The 22,634-nt window shown below is 32.6% G+C and overlaps 2 protein-coding genes across 2 annotated transcripts in view; one reads left to right on the top strand and one right to left on the bottom strand.

The window, feature by feature from the left end:
* The window catches only part of LOC114349467 (terminal nucleotidyltransferase 4B-like), a 55,492-nt gene extending 44,927 nt beyond the window's left edge, over nt 1-10,565 (bottom strand). The window contains exon 1 of the mRNA XM_028299848.2: nt 9,998-10,565. Within this exon, the coding sequence (XP_028155649.1) occupies nt 9,998-10,329 (332 nt within the window). The 5' untranslated portion in view covers nt 10,330-10,565. The remainder of the gene's footprint in view (nt 1-9,997) is intronic.
* A 5,104-nt stretch (nt 10,566-15,669) lies between these two features.
* Nucleotides 15,670-19,252, top strand: LOC114349468 (dehydrogenase/reductase SDR family member 4). Its single transcript, XM_028299850.2, has 4 exons — nt 15,670-16,014; nt 18,156-18,401; nt 18,583-18,824; nt 19,004-19,252. Exons 1-4 carry the CDS (start codon nt 15,853-15,855, stop codon nt 19,116-19,118), a joined length of 765 nt encoding a protein of 254 aa, XP_028155651.2. The 5' UTR covers nt 15,670-15,852; the 3' UTR covers nt 19,119-19,252.
* Nucleotides 19,253-22,634: the final 3,382 nt, after the last annotated feature.

A 22,634-nucleotide genomic window follows, 5' to 3' on the forward strand; every position in this document is an offset into this window, starting at 1 on the left:
AGGCCACATTAAAATATCTACACGCGTGCGGAAAAGTAAAACGCGTGCAGAAAAATAAAACGCGTGCAGAAAAGTAAACCGCGTGCGGAAAAGTGAAACTTTCTAAACTAAAACGCGTGCGCGAAAGTACACATTTTTTCATGCTCCTGAATACTTTCATTGGTTACACCTCCTGAGATTTTCAAAATTTATAAATCATACAGGATGCCGAGGAAATTAAGATGAGAGAATTTTAAATAATTCACAACTCATCTGCTCAGCGTGGTAAAAGTTCCAACAAGAAAGATTCCTTAATACTCCTAAAAAAGAGTACTTAAATGAATTAAAAATGTATAAACATTTTCAATTTCTTTGCAACACGAAAATGCAGCAGCTGCATAATGCTCTGGTTAAATCGGAGAGTGCAGGAAGAGTATATACCGGTTTTGGAGGTCTTTTCCCCCTCATCAGTAGTCCCATATCCTCTTCTCTCCAATTTCCCCAGGCATCACACTTCTGGCACAGGTCCACTCTTCTGGCATTTTTTCTACTTCCCATATTCTTTTTATCAGGTCATATATCTCTTTCTGTAGTCTTTTCCCTCCTGATTTTATTTATCATTTCGGCCGATATTTCTGTTATTCCTGGGCTTTTGTTATTTTTCAAGCTCTTTATTTCGTTCTTTATTTCTTGTTCTGTGGGTATTTCTATTGCTATCTGATCATCTTCAATTTCATGGTTTGTTTCCTTTTGTACTTCGCTCTTATTTAGCAGTTCTGTGAAATAGTTTTGCCAGTTTTCCATTATTTTTTCAGGCTCATTTAGCAACATCCCTTTATCATCTCTCATATATGGGTTGTTTTTTTGATATCCTCTTTCCATTTTTTTTGCTTCCTGGTAGAATGATCTTATTTCTTTTTTTTGAAATTCTTCTTCTATTTCTTTCAGTTTGTTCTCGTTGTATTTTCTCTTTTTGCTTCTACATTTTCTTTTCATGATTTTTCTCAATTCTCTGTATTCTTCTCTAGTGCTTTCTTCGTCATTTGTGAGATTTTTGAGTCTTACTTTTCTTATTGCTTCTGCTACTTCTTGACATTCTTCATCATACCAATCTTTTGTTTTGTGTTTTCTTTTGGTTTTCGCTAGGATTGCTTTACTTGTGTCCAAGATTGCTTCTTTGATATTTTGCCATTGTTTGTCTGGGCTTGACGTTTCTTGTTCCCTGATTAGTCTGTTGGTTATTCCCTGTTCATACTTCTTCTGTGTGTTGTTATCTTTTAGTAGTCCTATGTTAAATTGTTTTCCAATTTTTTCTGTTGTTTTATTGTTTCGCTTTATGTTATGCTCGATTTTATATTCTGCTCTCACCAGGTAGTGGTCAGAGTTACAGTCCGCTCCTCTCATGCTCTTTACATTTATTACATTGTTTGCATGCTTCTTCTCTATTAAAATATGGTCTATCTGATTTACTGTCTTCTTATCAGGGGAAATCCACGTTCCTTTATTATATCTTTTCGGCGTAATTGTGTGCTTCGTATCACCATTTGCCTTTCTGTTACAAAGCCTATTATTCTTTGGCCATTATCGTTCGACACCTCATGCTTACTATATTTCCCTATTATGTGTTCGTATATATTCTCTCTTCCTACTTTGGCGTTGCAGTCTCCCATTATTATTTTGATGTCAAACCCTGGTAATTTATCATATTCTCTTTCCAATTGCTCGTAGAATTCATCTTTTTCTTCTTCTGTGGCGTCTTCAATTGGTGCGTGTACATTTATTATACTTATGTTTCGTTTGTCCCCTTTTAATCTTATTGTGCATAGTCTATCTGATATTGGTTGGAATGCCATTACTCTTTCCTTCCATTTTCGCTGTATTATAAAACCTGTTCCTAACCTTCTGGTTTCTCCCCCGCTTTTAAAAAATACCACGTCTTCTATTTCTACTATTTCTGTTTCCAATTGTTTTGTCTCTTGTAACGCTATTATTTCTACATTATATCTTTTAATTTCTCTAATTAATTCTTTGAGTTTTCCTGTTTCATATGTGCCTCTTACATTCCATGTACCCAAGTTGACTTTAGTTTTCTTTTTGTTATCTTTACTTATTGCCTTGTCCATTGCCTGCGTCGTTTCCGTCTTATTTATCTCTGTTGCAAACTGTATCTTGTCATTTTTCGGCTTTTCTTTTTTATTGCTGTCTTGATTTGTTTTATTTCCATAGTTCGTAATCCTATTCTTTGCATTCTTCGTCGTCATTTGTTTCCTTTCATTGCTATTGCTTAGTTTTTTGCTTTGGTCTCTACCACCAACGTTTGGTTCATTCCATCCCAGCGCCATATTTCATGATCGGCATATATTTTCTTATACCCTACTTTCACTTTTCTCCCTTCCTTTCTTAGTTCTTGAGCTTTTTGTCTGACACGTTTCTGTACAATTCTGTCGTTCTTTGATAGGTCATCGTTGATATAAACTAGACCTTCTTCTCGATTTCTCAATTTGGTTTTGTTTCGCATGATTTTTCTTTTATCTTCTTCCTTTTCAAGCTCAACCAGACAAATTTTTTCTCCTAACTTCAGAGCCTTCTCTATTTGTACATCTACTTCTAATTCTGTCTGCATAAAATTTTTCATTGCATGTTTTAGGATATCTGGCCCATTTGTATCTATGTTCAATCCCTGTATAATTATATTTTTCCGCCTTTTTTGATTTTCTAAACTTTCAAGCCGTTCTTCTATTTGATAAACTGCCTGTTTTAGTTTCGTGTTTTCTTCTCTTAATGTTACATTCTCCTGGCGTAGCTCTCTTATTTCATCTCTATATTCTTTCTGCTCTCTACGCATCTCGCTAAGTTCTCTTGATTGTTCCTCGATTTTTAGACTTACTCCTGCCATCATTTCCATAATTTTTTGTATATTCTCCTCCATTTTCTCCTTTCTGTAGGAGGGAGATCTGCTTATTTTTCGACTTTTGTTAAAAGCCCGTTCCAATTCTTCCTCTTTTCTCTTCTTGTCGTTTTCGTCTGTCGTGGTACCGTCACTTTCTGTTCGAAATAATAGCTCTTCGTATTTTTTTTCTTCTCTGCTCATTACAACTGGTTCGTTTTACTGCGATAAAGGTCTCGTTCGGACTATCTCCGCGGAAACTTAACCTTTCTCAGTGTAGCGTCTTACTTTTTTTCTTTTTTTTTTTGATAAAATTATATTGAGCAGTATATACTGTTTCGCTCCTCCCTACTTACAGGACTTCCCTGTCGACTTGGCAACACCGCGTTCCAATCAAACAAGAATCCACTTCGAATATCGTAATATCGATGACGTTTTATTTGTTTATGTGTTACGCTTACCTTTGATTTTTGCCAATTTGGAGCACAATTTCAATATTTAGTTTATTATTTTTCGTTCAGCGCGAAGATTACTCACTTAACTATTTCCAGACTCATATTGATACTATCGAGAGAATACAACATAGATTCTTGAGATCATGTGCTTACTATACACAAACTATCATTGTCAATCACGATTATTCTTTTCTTGAACAACAGTTGTCCCTACCTCCACTTAAGGTACGCCGTGACATAGCAGGTGCTGTTTTCATTTTTAGGATCATAAATGGACTTATAGATTCTCCCAATCTTTTAAGTCAGATTAATTTTAATGTTCCTTATCAAGCTCTCCGTTACCATAATATGTTTAAAATACCTTTCCATAGAACATTGTATGGCGTTCACAACCCACTTGATAGGTATATGGGATTGTTAAATAATTACGAACTTGATTTATTTAATATAACTCTAAATCAATTAAAAAGATCTCTTGCTCTGTGATGTTATTTTTATACTCTAAGTGTTATGTTTGTATGTTGTATATTTTTTTGTAGTCAATATTTATGTTATATATTAATTTTTGTGACATATGAAATTTTTCAGTGTTTTTATACTTTTCTAATTCTCTATTTTTTAGATTAATTAAGTCATATTTAACACATTGAATTTATTATTACCTTTTGGAAATGTATTAATATTTAACTGTAATTTTTCTGTTAATGGGGTTATCCCGTATAATAAATAATAAATAAATAAATAAACTTCACACTTTATGCGTTTGCTGTAATTGATTTACTCTGCATTTCGCGAAAAACGGGTTTAATGCAGGAGCAAAATACAATTAATATTCACACACTCAGCGCAACGTTGCCAATCCGTATTTTAAGCTGGTAGTTTTTCCTTTAATTTTAAAGCTGGTAGTTTTTCCTTTAATTTGAGCTATTATACAGGGTGTCTAGAAACTCTACCGACAAACGAAGACAGGAGATTCCTCAGATGATATTAAGATATTTTATTTAACCCAATTCACCTTGTCCGAAAATGCTTCCTAAGGGAGCTAGAGCTCTTTGAAGATGGCGTATTGTAATTAGTTTTTCTTAAATAACTTTCTTAACTTAAATAACATAGGCGTCCGTTTTGGGTAGCGCAACAGTTATTTTAACGCATAACATTTTTGTCTTTAATTTTTAAACATTTTTGACCCTAGATTATTAAGTTATGAGGTATTCTAGTACTAAAAGTTACTCTTGCTTTAAGTTGGTAAAATAAACCATTTTTTTTGAAAATATTTTCATTTTTTTTTCAAATTCAAAAACGAAAAATTTTTAAATTGATTTTTCTAGAAAACTGTGTATCCTACCGACTTAAAGCAAGAGTACCTTTTAGTACTAAAATACCTCACAATTTAATAATCCAGTGTCAAAAATGCTTAAAAGTTAAAGACAAAAAAGTTATGTGATAAAATAACTGTTACCCTGGGAGTTCGAATCCTACCAGGGGCAAAAATTTTTCATTTATTATAAATTAATAAATGAAAGATAGTTTCTGTCCTTGTGGGATCGGTACTCACCGGAGGGACCACAGACGTTCGGAAACAATTAGCGTCTCTTTGCAAAGACAATGACGTCGACTTTGCAAAGTAACAAGACACTTACTCAACACACACAACACATTACACCTGAGTTAGTGATAAGTATACAATTACGTGGCTAAAGGTTCTAGTTCTAAACCAAAGCCAGAATCAGAGAAAAAAAAAAAAACTGTTACCCTACCCAAAACGGACGCCTACGATCGATACTAGAAATTCACAATGGATGGAATCGATTTATCTCTGGAAGATAAATGAAGAGTACAGGGGAAAAACACGGAATGTCACTTTTTCATGAATTTCGGCTTTTCTCACCATGTGATAGCAAAAACTGAGTAATATCGACTAGACGACTATCGATTCAGAACAATAACCGGAAAGAACAGTCTATATAATTTTTTTAAGAATTTGTAACCAGGCGAAGGATCAGGATTGTCTGCACGCCGCTGGACAAAAATAAGGAATGTCAGCAGTTTTTTGGTGCATTATTAAATTAATAACTTAATATAGATTAATATTATATTAAGATTGTAGACCAATAATTGCTAGAATTCTGCTAAGAATCTTCTAAGTAGTTTTTAGATATCATAAGAATTAAACCTTTATTGGTGTTTATCTCAATATGTATAAAATGTGACATTCCTTGTTTTTCCCCTTTACTCTTCAAATATATGCACCGATTTTCGTTTTTCTAAATTGAAGTGTTCTGGAGGTATTTAAGAAAAACTAATTACAAGACACCATTTTCAAAGAGCTCTAGCTCCTTTAGGAAGCATTTTCGGACTAAGTGAATTGAGCTAAATTGACTTAAAATTATCTGAAGAATCTCCTATCTTCGTTTGTCGGTAGAGTTTCTGGATACCATGTATAGATATTTTACTCAAAATGCGACTGAGTTACGAATGAAAAATCGCCTAAATTCTGCAATTTTGCAATGTTTTTGCACTAATTTTACAATATCTCTGGTTCTAATGATTAGATAGAGGTTTACCAAACATCATTTTGTAGGTTTTTTAAAGGAACATTATTATTGCACTTTGTTAAAAGTATTTATATTTGTTAGTTTACGAATTATAAAAACCATTAAATTGTTTATGACAAATTCTCGTCACTTCCGACGCAAAATCAAGTTTAAAATTCGAATTCAGCGCAGTTCAAAAGAAACTTGGCCCCCATACTAAATATTCCTGTGTGATTTCTCTAATTATTCAGATGTGACTAAAATAAAATATGTACCACATAAATGATATTTGCATATATAAATGATGCAAATTCTTTCAGATAAAGTGTAATTTTCATCTGCGTAGTTTGAGATAAAACTTGAGATAGGCTAAGTACATGAAATTTGAATAGCCATCATCGGTACCATATGGGAGTACCAAGAAAAACATATAGGTCACTAATATATGTATTTATTAGTTGATGGTGTTTATCTAAAAATTAGATTCGTATTTGATTTGCATAAACAAGAAGAAAACAAGAAATGTCTATAAAAAACGAACTAATTTTTTTTTGCCCTTGGGAACTATGCCCATTTAGCCAGCACCAAATCCTAAACTAAAAACTATCTAATCCTAACAAGCAGCAAGATTATGGCGAAACCAAAACGAGCAAGGATGGGAAAAGGAAAAACACTTTTCACACCCAGAGATCGATCAGGGTGACTAACCACAGAATAGGTAGACCACAGAGGCAAGGGATATTATAACAACCAGGAGAAAAACAAATGTTATTCAAAGCTATTCCTAATCTAAAGTTTTAATTTACAGGACTTGAGAAAACCTAAAAGAATATTAAAGATTGAAATTTTATTTCCATCCATCCAATGGCACTACAGCCCAAATCGAGCCTTGCCCTCCTTCAACAAGCTTCTCCAATCATTTCGATTTACCGCTGTTCTTTTCCCATTCGATTACGATTATAATTAAGACTTCATTTTAAAGCTGGTAGTTTTTCCTGTAATTTGAGCTATTATATAGATATTTTACTTAAAATTTGACCGAGTTACGAGTGAAAAATCAGGTAAATGCTGTAATTTTGCAATGTTTTTGAACTAATTTGACAATATCTCTGGTTCTAATGATTGGATAGAGGTTTACCAAACATCGTTTTGTGGAGTTTTTTTAAAGGAACATATCGTCATTGACACAAGAAAACTGCATAACTCCAATTTTTACTTAAAATGAGATTTTACTGCCATCCATTAGCCAACCGCCTATTCTAGCCATCCGACAAATAATACGTTATTTAAATGTAGATTTTTAGTTTTAAAATGTATACTAGAAAATGAGGTATCTCTCTGGTCAAAAAATTATATGTTAGTAAAACACGCAACTCCCACGCATTTTCTGTTAGGTCAGTTAAGTGATTATTGCTGTTGATTTAATTTGTTTTTTTTTTGGAGTGAAATAGAGGTTTTTAAATTCTAATTTTACATCTGTAAGGAAGTAAGATAAAGTAAGTTGATTTGGGTAATAAATGTTTTTAGTACGAATTAAAAATAAAGGGATTTTTGTTGCTTTAAACCAGAGGTCGGCAACGCGGCGCCTGCGGGCGCCACTGCGCCCTTCAATAAATTTTAATGCGCCCTTAAACTATTGTTAATTTAGACAAGAAATTCAAAAAATATATTTTTAATACGTTTATATTTATATATTTGTTAGGTCAAAAAATAGTTGGCGCCCGCCATGAATTTTTAATTTAGTATTTCACTCTATACATTAAAAATGTTGCCGACCTCTGCTTTAAACTATTGCTGAAGTTACATGGTTTTCCATATTTTATGAACCCATGTTGGAGTTACATGTTCTTCTAATGTTACTGTTTTTAGGCTCTCCTGAAAATTTAAGGAAAATGGAATTATGAGTTTTTCTTGTGTTGACGACGATATTGCACTTTGATAATCATTTAAAATTTAAACCATTCACAACAGTTTAACAAATTCTCGTCACTTCTGACGCAAAATCAATTTTAAAATTCGAATTCAGCGCTGGTTAAAATACATAAGAATACACTCTAAAACACTGTAGACTTTGGTCAGCCACGAAAGAGCCTTGGCCCCCGAACTAAAAATTCCTGTGTGATTTCTCTAATTATTTAGTTGTGACTTAAATAAAACATGTACCACATAAACGATATATTTGTGTATATAAGTGATGCAAATTCTTTCAGATAAAGTGTAATTTTCATCTGCGTAGTTTGAGATAAAACTTGAGATATGCAAAGTACATGAAATTTGAATAACCATCATCAGTACCATATGGGAGTAGCAAGGAAAACACGTATAGGTTACTAATATATGCATTTATTACTGTAGAACGTCAATAATCCGGATTAATTGGGACCGACCCCATCCGGATTATCAAATTATCCAGATTATCGAAATTACCTCAAAAAAAGGCCAGTATACACATTAAAGTACAACAAACGTTTTAAAATTTTATGTTTCTCTTGTACAGTAAAGTGTCTAGAGGTGAAATTAATCAAAACATTTTTTTATGTTTAAACACTGTATTGTAATTAATTTATAATAGCACCATGTGTACAGTAAAAACATCAGACACTATTTGGGCTTTTAAAAAAATGTGTAAAATATTTTTGAACTGCGATAGAGGTTCGTTTTTCGCAACGAAGTTCTTAATTTATTTTAAAAGAATCAGATATTTTTGCTAGATACAAATCCGAATTATTGACGGTCCGGATTTTTGACGTCCGGATTATCGACGTTCTACTGTAGTTGATGATTTTTATCTAAAAATTAGATTCGTATTTGATTTGCATAATCAAACGAAAACAAGAAATGTCTATAAAAAACGAACTAATTATCATTTCAGCATTTTGACCTTGTAATTTTTGGAGACACCCAGTATTTTTAAGTCAAAATTGACAGACTCAAGGCCATCTAATGAGAGAGAGAGGAGTTAAATGGAAAGTCAAAATGAAAATTTTATGGTTAGGAAAACTGAGGCAAGTTATAAATTTAATAAAGTACTTCCCTTGAATGGTTTTCTGATAGAGGTATTTCGATGGCCTCCAATGGTTTCCTACATACTCAATGCTTGATTTCCGAAACGAACAGAAGATACAAAAACATCAAAGAAAATATTACAATGGAAAATTATAGGAAGACGAAAAAATGGAAGACCTAGAATGAGATGGTTGGCTGAAGTTGAAGATGACCTGAAAATTATAAATTTAAGACAATGGAGGAAAAGGGCACAAGATGGTCTAAATGGAAGGAAGTAGCCAGACAGGCAAAGACCCACCCAGGTTTATGGTGCCACTAGAAGAAGAATATTTCGATTATAATTATGACTTAATTTTAAAGCTGGTAGTTTTTCCTGTAATTTGAGCTATTATATAGATATTTTACTCAAAATGTGACAAAGTTACGACTGAAAAATCACCTAAATGCTGTAATTTTGCAATGTTTTTGCACTAATTTTACAATATCTCTAGTTCTAATGCTTGGATAATTCTCGTCACTTCCGACACAAAATCAAGTTTAAAATTCGAATTCAGCGCAGGTTAAAATACATAAGAATACACTCTAAAACTCTGTGGACTTTGCTCGTCCACGAAAGAGCCTTGGCCCCGGACTAAAAATTCCTGTGTGATTTCTCTAATTATTCAGATATGACTTAAATACAACATTTACCACATAAACGATATTTTTGTGTATATAAGTGATGCAAATTCTTTCAGATAAAGTGTAATTTTCATCTGCGCAGTTTGAGATAAAACTTGAGATAGGCAAAGTACATGAAATTTGAATAACCATCATCAGTACCATATGGGAGTACCAAGGAAAACACGTATAGGTCACTAATATATGCATTTATTAGTTGATGATGTTTATCTAAAAATTAGATTCGTATTTGATTTGCATAATCGAATGAAAACAAGAAATGTTTATAAAAAACGAACTGGTTATCATTTCGGCATTTTGACCTTGTAATTTTTGGAGGCACCCGGTATTTTTAAGTCAAAATCGACAGACTCAAGGCCATCTAATGAGAGAGAGAGGAGTTAAATGGAAAGTCAAAATGAAAATTTTTTGGTTAGGAAAACTGAGGCACGTTGTAGATTAATTAAAGTACTTACCCTAAAATGGTTTTCCGATAGAGGTACTTCGATGGTCGCCAAGGAGTACCTGCGTACTCAATGCTTGATTTCCGAAACGAGCCTCTACTATTGGGCCTGTTAATCTCTTTCCGTCTTCTGGCGATTGTGGCGTTTTTATCGGTTTTTCCGTTCATTAGAGACACTTTGTTGTTCCCGTGGGTGGTATAACCATTGGTGATGGTTTCTATTTCACTGTCACCTTCTTTTAAATTCATATTAAGAGAGTCTTGAGTAGTTTGCCAAATACGAAGCCAGAGATGCTTAGCGGGACCTTCTTGTTCCGGTTGCAGCCAATATATGGACGAATCCATCAAATGTTATACAGAAAGTTTTCACAAATTCGCCATCGTTACTTTATTTCATTTATTAATCTCAATTCCACAAAATACACGCTAAAGTCACACCTTGAGCATATCACACGACTGAAAAAAACTGACACTTGATTATGTCACATTCTTGCAATTCTACCACTTGAGGGAGACGCCGGCAACAAACTATGCGCGCGAGATTTAAATTTCGCGAATTTATCAAATTTTGCGCAGATATTCGTCATTTATATTAATAACGTCAGTGGTGTCATGGCAAAATTAGCAGTGCGGGAACGCAGTGCCGGAACGCACTGCTAATTTTTGTTTACAAAACCTAAATTCTCTATTATTTTTTTTCTTTTCTTAACCAGAGCGGGAACGGCGTTCCCACGCGTTCCCACACCATGACATCACTGAATAACGTGAAGACATTACATAAACTTTTTTATTGTTCGAATGATCGATCAAATTCTATGTAAATTTGTAAGTAAACATTGTGACTCATAGTTCCTTCATAATATGTAATTTCAATTTGTGTCAAAACGGAAAAGAAATTCGGATTGGAACCGTCACTTCTAGAATCGTGATTACAGTTATTTCGGTACATTAATAAATACTTTTTTGTACGAACTTTTTAATTTCTTGTAACAATATTGTCCTAAATATTTTAAATTCATACTTATTTTTTATTTAAAAATCAAATAGTGCTACTGTTGGAGTTATTAATATGAAGTCAATGTTTGTTAATATTAGAAACTATTTATTATCCACCACACGTAATATGAATAGATAGTTTAGCATTATTAAAATATTTTATCCATATTTTTGATACCTACTTGCACGGAGCGGAAAATACCGTTCTAAATTTTATACAGGTATCATTACGCTCATAAATTACGATAATTTAATAATAATATTATCACAAATTACGATAATTTCATAATAATTCATGATTTAATAAATTTTACCTATGAATAAATTGTGGAGTGGCTAGTTAACAACATAGATGTAGATGTAGAACGTAGAACAAAGGCAAATCCTGACCTACTACTTTGTGCATTGTAATTTGGGTTGCTTATATAAACTTGAATTGGTGAAATGGCCATTTATAAATTTTATAAATATTATAATAATAAAGTTTTGCTGTATTAACTAACCCCTTTAAAAATTCACATTGTAAGGCAGGAATGAATCAAATATATAGTACATATCTTTTTGTAGATGTATTTAAAAATGAAAAATTTGGAAGTTTTTGGGTAATTTTTTTCTTAATCATCAACTATTTTTCCACATTTTATATTTTTAACTTGGTATCAGAGCTGGTATTTCAAAATTTAAATACTTTTTGTAGGTACCTACCTAAGTATGTATTTAAAACTTTGGACTTCAGAGTAAGTATTTAAATGCCAAGTATTTAAATACATACTCTATAATTATAAATAACATAAGTACTTTGCATTTAAATGCTCTAAAGTCTGAAGTATTTAAATACCTACAAATAAGTATTTAAATTTTGAAATACGGCCCATTAGCTCCGATAGCAAGTTAAAAATATGAAATGTACAAAAAGCGTGAATGATTAAGATAAAAATTTACCCAAAAACTTGGGTACATTTTTAGTATTTAAATACTTGGTATTTAAATACGTTTCAACATCGGTATTTGTATTTATGATACTTTCCCAAATTTACTAAAATTTGTGATGTTTTATATCTAATTGTTTTATTTAAGTCAAGCATAGCCACAGTTATAGGTATAGTCGGTTCGCTAAACTCAGACACAATTGGCTAGTGATTTTAGTAAGTAATTTTGCCAATTTGGTAAAATTGGCAAAAAAAATAATTACTAAATAATTCATAATTACTAAATAGTTAGTAATTTGGCCAATTTTGGCAAAATTTCCCAAAAACAATAAAAATTACCTACTAAAATCACTAGCCAATTGTGTCTTAGTGAACCGACTATACCTACCTACAGAGCAATCTTTATAGTACCCAAGTAGCAATTTGTCGACGCGACAACGTTGTCTACCGCGTGGCAACGTTTTGTTACAACGTTGTTATTGCCTAGAAGACGACCCAATTCTGCACTAATTTGGTGGACGATTTTTGAGTTGTCTTGACGTTGCCTAGGCAACCTTAAGCGTTGCATAAGACAACTGAAGCGACTATAAAAAGTGCCTGCGTGCAATGGTTGCTCAAAGAGTCGGACTGGTTATGTTTTTTTACCTATATAAAAAGTAAACTATTTTGACATCATAGCAGGTATTTAAATTTATATAATTACATAAATAAGGACTTAAACAAAATTACCTGATGTGAAATTTATAAATGCATCTCAGATTACCGTAAAATATGGATATTCCACCTTTAAAAAACACACGCGCTCATTTTTTATCACCTTTTTAACAAAAAATATGTAAATTTAAAAAATCTAATTTTATTATAAAAGCCAGAATTTATGTTAAAGTTGTTTTGTATAAATTTAATGTATTGATGGTGCTTTTAAAGGTATTAGAAAATGCCTGCATTTTTTATATTTTGTGTTTTTATTTTCTTTACATCCCAAAAAAACCAAAATGGTGCATTAAACAACATTACCAATATTACTTCAAATATACCTTATTACCAACCATAGACGGATGACACAACCGAGAAGTCCAATCGCCGACCAAACACGGCCTGGACCGACTATCCCAACAACTTTAGAACGCACTCTCTTATTGGGTGACAGAGGTCATGTGACCAGTGCAATGAAGTGCATCATTCTCCTTAACAGCGTTGCCACATTTAGTAGATATCTACTGTTTTGGTATATTTTTGATATTATTTAAAAAATTCTAGTAGGCAATGTTTTTTATTAGATGTTTGGTATATTTCAATATTTTGTTATCACTAAAATAAAATTTGCTTTTTAATAGTATTCACCCCATTTCTAAATTAATTTTCAGACATTTTGTTACAATTTCCCAATGTCATTACCGAAAATAAGATTCAGGACGTAGATGATGATAATAGATGGACAGAGAATAGACAAGGCGGAAACGGCGGGTTCGTTGGGAAAATATTCCCATGAGATATTTTTGCATAATCACATTCGTGAGACATCCCAGAATAAGGTTCAAGAAGTCGCCCACGAGAAAAGTGGGCCAATTTTTTTTTAACAATTTTTTTTTAATCAAAATGCAAAAATAAATATTTTGGCCCGGACTAATTTTTTTTTAGATTTTTTGGACCATTCTGGACAAAAAAGGTCTCTTATAATTTTTCCCTAAAGTTGATCTTTTTCGAGTTAGAAGCAAGTTAATATTTGAAAAACGCGAAAATGGCCATTTTTAAGGCCTAATAAGTCGGTCAAAAATTATTATTTTGAAAGTAAGAAAGTGACTAAATCAAAGTCTAAAGTCACCGTTACATGATCCCGAAGAAATCTGTTTCATTAATTTACTACTAAGCTGTTATTTTTAATTAATAACAATGAGTGGTTGTATCGTATTGACGCTTAGTAATAAAATAATGACGAAAATTTCTTCAGGATCTTGTAGGGGGGGCTTCAAACTTTGATTTAGTCATATATTGACTTTCATAATAATAACTTTTAACCGAGTTATTAAGCCTTAAAAATCGCCATTTTTCGTTTTTTTCAATTTTAAATTGCATATAAGTCGAAAACGATCAACTTTAGAGAAAAATTATTAGAGACCTTTTTTGTCCAGAATGGTCCAAAAAATTAAAGAAAAAATTTCTCGGGCCAAAAATATTGATTCTTGCAATTTGATTAAAAAAAATTGTTAAAAAAAATTGGCCCACTTTTCACTTGGGCGACTTCTAGAACCTTATTCTGGGATGTCTCACGAATGTGATTATGCAAAAAAATTTCATGGGAATATTTTTCCCTTCGAACCCGCCGTTTTCGCCTTGTCTAGAAATGAAACTGGTAAATACCAGATCTAAATAAGGAAATCTTCATATATTGGTTTGGAGAATTTTCAAAATGATTGTAACGCTCGGTTTCATAATCAGTTTTTTAAATTTTAAGTAAGTTGGTACCTCTACCTTTATCACAATTCATATATGGGTAAATGTCAACTTTAAAGTGAATTTTACTTAATGTTTAACTTTAAGTTGTATATGAAATCGGGCGATTTTGACAGGTAACCGTTAACACAGATTTTACTGTATTTACAGGGCCTAAAAAGAATCTACTGATTTCTATTGATTTTTTGAAAGCAAAACTACTATCCGCTGCAAGATAATTCGGATGGAATTCAGACAAAATATGTACAAAAAGTACATATTTTGTCGGAGTTTCAGCCAAATTATCTTGCAACGGATATAGTACTGAAAGAGTAAGAACTGGCCTGGCAACCCTGTCTAGCAAAGCTGATACAAAGATTAGAGCTTATCAAATCTACTGATAAAACAATGGACAATGGAGAAACCAGCTAATAAAAAACAAATAAACAGGTTGTTAAATAAATCGAAAATTTCCAGCAAAATAAAATATAAAATAATAAGAAAAAAGTAAGGTTATAAAGTAAATTCTTTTTTTGCTCCTGAAGTTGCCGTAAACGTGTCACATATCTATAGAACTATAATTAAAGGCCCTGTGGTCGTGAGAGACAACTACCTAGTCGGCCAGAAAACCCATGGGCGTAAATTAGTTTAGCATTATAACGTTTTTAAGTAGTTGCGATTGTTGAAAAAACTTGACTGTGATATGTAGTTGTCACAATAGTAATAACTTAGTTGCCCATATAACTAAAGATATTACTTAACGTTGTAACATCGTAATGTCAGTCGGGTTAGGGGTCGTTGGCCGAAACAACTGAAAATGCTCTCGGGCAACGTTATATACAGTGCATTTGTTTGTACTGACAACCAATGCGTCGAAAAATTGCTACTTGGGTACGTAATAACTTTTCAGTTGCATTTTTAAATACATCTGCAAAAAAGGTACTACATATTTGATTCGTTCATGCCTTACAATGTGAATTTTTAAAGTGGTTAATACAGCAAAACTTTATTACAAGTTGAGTCCGCGAATCTTTACCCGTGCGTCATCACTTAAAGCATACGAAATAAGTCGATGATAAGTCGGAAATTGAAATTTACTAAACGCAACAGCAAGTCACTTACTGTCACTTGCTGTTGCGTTTTGTAAATTTCAATCTCCGACTTATCATCGACTTATTTCGTATGCTTTAAATGATGACGCACGAGTAAAGATTCGTGGACTCAACTGTATTTATATGCCCCTTTCGCCGATTCAAGTTCATATAGGCAACCCAAATTACACGGCAGAAAGTAATGGGTCAGGATTTAGAATCAAGTCAAATATTGAGGTTAGTTTTGAGATTTCAAAACGTCAAAATATGCCAATGTTCAAGTTCAATTTTTTTTTTTAAATGCCTGTTGATGTTGATCCCTTAGTAACCTTTGGACTGGACTTACTATTTAAAATTTTATCAAATATCGTTGTTTTACGTACAGAAACCACTTAGTATTTTATAGTTAATTATTCAGAATGGCCGCTCTACAACGTTTAACAGGAAGAATTGCAGTTGTCACAGCTTCCACTGATGGTATTGGTTTTGCCATTGCTCAAAGACTAGCTCAAGAAGGAGCTAAAGTTATTATAAGCAGTAGGAAGGAAAAGAATGTAGAAAAAGCCACGGCAGCACTCAAGGTATATTATACTTAATAATACACAAGATGAACCACAAATTAATTTATTATAAACATTACAAATTTAAAACACTTGGGACGCATTTCGGCCCAACACAGCCATCATCAGCAACAACAGGTGACAACAAATAGGAAGTAAAATTATCAGTTGGCTCTGTCTAGTTTAAATACATCACGAACATAACAATTTTAAATTTTTACTACTTCACTTGTTGAAAAAAAAGGATAGATAGATAGCTTCAAAGATGTAGCCTTTTGCGTATTCCAGTGCAACCTTTTCAGATCTATTGTGGTGCTTTAGTCCTAGATTACATTCTCTAGCCTGTCCCTTTTAAAAGGTCTAATAGCTTCGATATTAAACCTTCCATGCAACTCTTTGCAGGTAGATTGTCTTCTTCCAGGTGACAGAATCTGTATAGCTCGTCACCTGCTAATCCCATCAGCTTGCAATGTTACCAGACCTACCAAGGCTTTGACTGTTTTCCTGTCTTTATTAGAGTCTGTTTCACCTATATTTGTCCTGGTGAATTTCTCCACCATTCCAAAGATTTGTGAGCTACCCACTTTCTTGTAGCCGTTCTTTTTATGCAGCAGAAGGGTTCCTGTCCAACGAATGGCATTGATGAGCCTTATTTGGCCTTGTCATCTGCTTTTTCATTTCCTTTATGACCCTCGTGCCCCGGTACCCAGGCTACCCTAACCCTGCTGTGATCTCCTAGTTTATTTATTGCACACACACAATTCTGTATTAGCCTCTACAATTCTCTACAGAATAGAGTGCCTTAACTCTTGCAGGACCAACCTTTTATTAGAAACACCAAGGACCAAGGAGGGTCAATAAATGTCCACACATAAATTAATCAAAAACGTGCTTCTTTATTTAAACTAATTTAAAAATAACACTTTTATATTATTCCTAGATGTTAATGGAACAGTAGTTAAAAGATACGAATTTATAATTTACCTTCGGCTTCAGTGGAATTGGCATCATCATATGATACAGAAACATTTTTGACTTCTTGCTGTGCTTACCGCATACATACTTGCATTTTGAACAAACTATGGTTGTTTTTGCCCACTTATTGGCCTTTTTTCTTTTAGATTTTGCTAATTTGACACATGAATGATATCGTCCCTTTCCATTTTGGGATGGTGTTGAAGGTATTCAAGGGGATTATTTATAGTCCACTGTCAAGTTTTTATAAAAGTATGAGGAAATGAATTAAATTATAGAAATGCTAATTATGCTATCTAATAGGGCAGTAGTACGCCGACAACTACTAATTATTTAAGATTTTTAGGAACAAAGGTATTTAGAAAATTGGACGTAATGTAATGTTGTGGATAATTTTTAACCCTCCTTGGTCCTTCTAGGGTTAAGTGCTGCCTTACTATCTGTGAAGACAGCAACTGAACGAAACATTCTTTCCTGCCTTTCTATTTCTTCCACACAGTGATTGATTGCCGTTATTTCTGCTGGAAAACTGTGACATCCTTAGATAGACTTACCAGGAAATGTACCCCTTGATTTGTCACTACTATGCTGGCTTCCACACCTTCCGATGTTTTTGAGCCATCAGTGTACCAGGTAGCAGCAGCTTGTATTGGTACACCTGCCTTCCAGTCTTCCCTGCTTGGTATATTAATTTTGAACTTATTGTCAAAGTTATATCTCATAGCTGTTGTATCAATAGGTTGCCCCATCACAATATCTGCTTTTAGCTCTTCAATCAGCTCTCTATTGTCGGCACCATGCACCTGGTTTATATGTTGCTGACTATGCATTAATCTGTGCATCACTGATCTAACTTCGAACATAGCATGGAGATGTTCTATAATAATTCATAAGATGGATTCTGCACAAGAGTATCTTCCTTATATAATTTTTGCATCAATTATCTTTTGGACCACATGTGAAATAGTACAATTTTAAAATTGTTATGTTTGTGGTGTACTTTAACTAGACCAAGCCAATTGATTCTTTATCCTTCTTGTTTAGTTTGTCACCTGTTGTTGCTGATGATGACTGGTGTTGGGCCGAAACACATCCAAAGTGTTTTAAACTTTGTTTTTAACAAATTTTCCTAATTATACTTAAGTTTTCTAATCCAACTGAATCATTTATAATTTTACTACATTTAGAATGAAGGACTTGATGTCACTGGTCTAGTGTGCCATGTATCAAAACCTAGTGATAGGAGAAGATTATTTGAGGAAGCAAAAAAAGTTGGAGGTCTTGATATTTTGGTGTCGAATGCTGCAATTAGTCCCGCCGTAGGGGGTGTTCTGGACTGTACAGAAGAACACTGGGACAAATTATTTGATGTGAATGTTAAGTCTTCTTTTCTTTTGGCTCAAGAAGCTCTGCCACTCTTGAGAAACAGTAAGGTAATATTAGAAAATATATTTTTAGGTTTTTCAACCAAATTATAACACCTTTATAGAATTCAACATCCAATACGACTATTATAATGATAACATTTAAATATTTTTATTGCTTGATAGTAATGGTTGTGTAATGATTCCTTATGTAATTTAATTTATTTTACTAATTGTGTGATTTTTTTAGGCAGGGAGAATAGTTTTTATATCTTCAATTGCTGGTCTTCAACCTTCCGAGTTTTTGGGAGCCTATTCTGTAACTAAAACAGCCTTACTGGGACTTACCAAGGCTGCAGCTGTACACTTAGCTAGGGAGAACATAACTGTCAATTCAGTGTGTCCTGGTTTGATAGAGACAAAGTTTTCTGAGGCCATAACAAAAGATGAAGAGGCAGCTAAGATGGCTGTGCCAGCAATACCAATGAATAGGTATAATTAATTAAATATATGTATAAGTAGTTTTTTGATTATTAACATTAATTTTTGACTTGATTTATATAGTAGAACAGTTCCTTTTTAGGGAATAGGTAGCTTTGTTTCGTTTTGCTGCAGCTTTTATTGGATAAGTTACTAATAATAATTTATTATATTGTATTTCTTGTTTCTAGATTTGGTCAACCAAAAGAAATATCTGGTATAGTGGCTTACTTAGCATCTGATGATGCATCCTATGTAACTGGGGAGAACTATGTGATAGCAGGAGGAATGGCATCGCGATTATAATTTCTAAAGAAGAAAATTTACATGTACACTATTGTGTGTGTTCGGGGAATAATATATCCCAAGGGAACTGGGAACAGGGATAAGATTTGTTATACAGAAGATAAATGTTTTTATTAAATTTTATTCTTTGTTTATTTTTTGTTATATTTCTTTCAAAACCTTTGTAATTTTTCATTTTTGCTTTCCAGCTATGAAAAAGTTTTTGAAAATAAATGGTTTACATAAAAAAACTTTAAATGAAGATTCCAAATATCTTACAATTATTTTATAGATGACAGCAACAGAAATTAGACAATCAGACTCTTTTAAAACAAGGAAAAAGTGACAACATAGATATGATAACATATAGAATGTAATGTAATGAATGAGGTAAAATCATACAAACTGTCAAAATATGAACCTACTACAGGAAAATAAGCAAAAAATGACCCTGTTTTTGACACCGACTCTGTCAGGCAAATGACAGTTGGTTTAAGTACTATGGACCTCTATAATAAGAACCTATAGGTTTCCTGCAGTCGATTTTTTTGGGCTTAATTAATATTGAACATTTTCATACCATAATAATGTGTTGTTCTGAAGCTATTTCCTTGTGGCATTTTATAATCCACTATTTTAAATGGGAAATAAGCCACAATTTTACCAAAAAAATGATTTTATTAACGTTTCGACGCCCAAGTCGGGTGTCGTCAAAATACAAAATAATACTAAATTAAACAAAAATGTTGTTGCTTAGTAAAAAATTCTTCTAATAATTTATTTAATCTTACTCATTTATATCGGCAATTCAGACATGTATTATATATTTTAAAGTAGAAGACTAAAATGATATTGCCAATATTGATGAGTTGCGTTCCTGGGACGACTTTACTAAAAGATAGTTCATTTGATTACATGAAATCAACCCAACTCAAGAATATCCGCCACAAAAAATCATAGCATGTGATCTCTCTTTAAAAAGACAACCAAATGCAACGATGGCAGTAAAATTCTCGCGCTAGAGATTCCATAGTTAATCATGAGGGAAAACCAGGAAAAACCTCGTGATACTATCCCGACATCGTAAGTATTTGGGCTTACATTTAGTTTACTCTCAAATCTAATACCAAATTCCGACTTTAATATATATGCTATTTTAAATTATAAATAATAATAATACATAGATATTACATACATAATACTAAAATATAAAATATGTACTAACTCGATATGTTACTGACTTACTAATCGTGGTATTTTCTTTCTATTAACTTCCTCTTTCAGTATGGGTAACCACATCCTACTGCATTCTACGGAGGAATTTGCGACACAATTGGTTTCATTTAGCATAATTAGAGCCGCTTCTTTGATTTTTCTCTTTTTACTATCTGTTTCTTTCAGGACTATACTTGAATCTCTCCACTGAACTCTATGTTCATTATCCCATGCGTTTTGACATATTTGAGATCTATCAAATTCTCTATTTTTAATATAAGACTGATGTTCACTTATTCTAACGTTTAATGGTCTTGATGTTTCACCTAAATAAAATTGTTCGCATTCACAAGGTATTTTATAAATACAATTCTTTGTTCTTTCTTGTTCATTGTTAGGTTTAGTTTTAGATAAAATAGATCTCAACGTGTTGGTTGTTTTGAATGTTGTTGAAATGTTGAATTTATTTCCTATTGTTTTAAGTTTCTCGGATAGTCCTTTTATACAGGGTGTCCCGAAAAGATTGGTCATAAATTATACCACAGATTCTGGGGTCAAAAATAGGTTGATTGAACCTCACTTACCTATATACAATAGTGCACACAAAAAAAGTTACAGCCCTTTGAAGTTACAAAATGAAAATCGATTTTTTTTTTCATATATCGAAAACTCTCAGAGATTTTTTATTGAAAATTGACATGTGGCATTTTTACGACAGCAATATCTTAAAAAAAAATTAAGTAAAATTTGTGCACCCCATACAAATTTTATGGGGGTTTTGTTCCCTTAAACCCCCCCAAACTTTTGTGTACGTTCCAATTAAATTATTATTGTGGCACTATTAGTTAAACACATTATTTTTAAAACTTTTTTGCCTCTTAGTACTTTTTCGATAAGCCAGTGTTTATCGAGATATTTTGAATATTTGTCGAATCCACCACACATTTGTATATGGTTAAGTACGGTTATAGAGACCTGTTAATAATCTGAAAATTTATTTATAATTTACATTTTTAGGTATATTTTGAAAAAGAAGCTACATCTCGATAAAAGGTGACTTATGAACAAAAGACTAAGAGACAAAAGTTTTAAAAACACTGTGTTTAACTAATGGTACCACAATAATAGTTTAATTGGAACGTACACAAACATTAGGGGGGTTTAAAGGAACAAAACCCCCATAAAATTTTTACGTAAATATATTGAAAAAGAAGCCGCATCTCAATAAAAACTGGCTTATCGAAAAAATACTAAGAGGCAAAAAAGTTTTAAAAACGTCGTGTTTAACTAATGGTACCACAATAATAAATTAATTGGAACGTACACAAAAGTTTGGGGGGGTTTAAGGGAACAAAATCCCCATAAATTTTTAATGGGGTGGACAAATTTCACTATAATTTTGTTTTAAAATGTTCCTGACATAAGAATTATACATGTCCATTTTCAATAAAAAATCTCGTAATAGTTTTCGATATATTGAAAAAAATCGATTTTCATTATGTAACTTCAAAGGGCTGTAACTTTTTTTGTGAGCACATTTGTACTAAGGTAAGTTAGGTTCAATCGAACTATTTTTGACCCCAGAATGTGTGGTATAATTTATGACCATTCTTTTCGGGACACCCTGTATATGGTATTGATATTTTCCTCGTATTATTTCTTGTGGCTGTTATAGGATCCCGTTCTATGTTGTTCTGTTCTATTCGATCCAATCTTGACAATTCCTTATTTATAAACGATAAAGGATAATCATTTTTTAATAAAACAGATGTTAACAATTGTTTTTCTTCTAACAATGAATATTCGTTAGAACAAGTAATTTTGGCTCTATCATATAAGGATTTAATGATTCCCTTTTTAACGTTGATGTTATGATTTGATTTGTAATTGAGATATCTGTTGGTGTGTGTTGGTTTTATTATTGTGAACATCAGTTTTATATTAAAAATAGAGAATTTGATAGATCTCAAATATGTCAACACGCATGGGATAATGAACATAGAGTTCAGTGGAGAGATTCAAGTATAGTCCTGAAAGAATCAGATAGTAAAAAGAGAAAAATCAAAGAAGCGGCTCTAATTATGCTAAATGAAACCAATTGTGTCGCAAATTCCTCGGTAGAATGCAGTAGGATGTGGTTACCCATACTGAAAGAGGAAGTGAATAGAAAGAAAATACCACGATTCGTAAGTCAATAACATATCGAGTTAGTACATATTTTATATTTTAGTATTACTTATATATCTATGTATTATTAATATTATATTCGCGGTGTGCAAGTACTTGGAAAGGGAAACGACCGTGCGCGAGTCGCGGAGAAAT

The sequence above is a fragment of the Diabrotica virgifera genome, chromosome 6 (genome assembly GCF_917563875.1).
Source record: "Diabrotica virgifera virgifera chromosome 6, PGI_DIABVI_V3a".
NCBI classification, from domain to species: Eukaryota; Metazoa; Arthropoda; class Insecta; order Coleoptera; family Chrysomelidae; genus Diabrotica; species Diabrotica virgifera.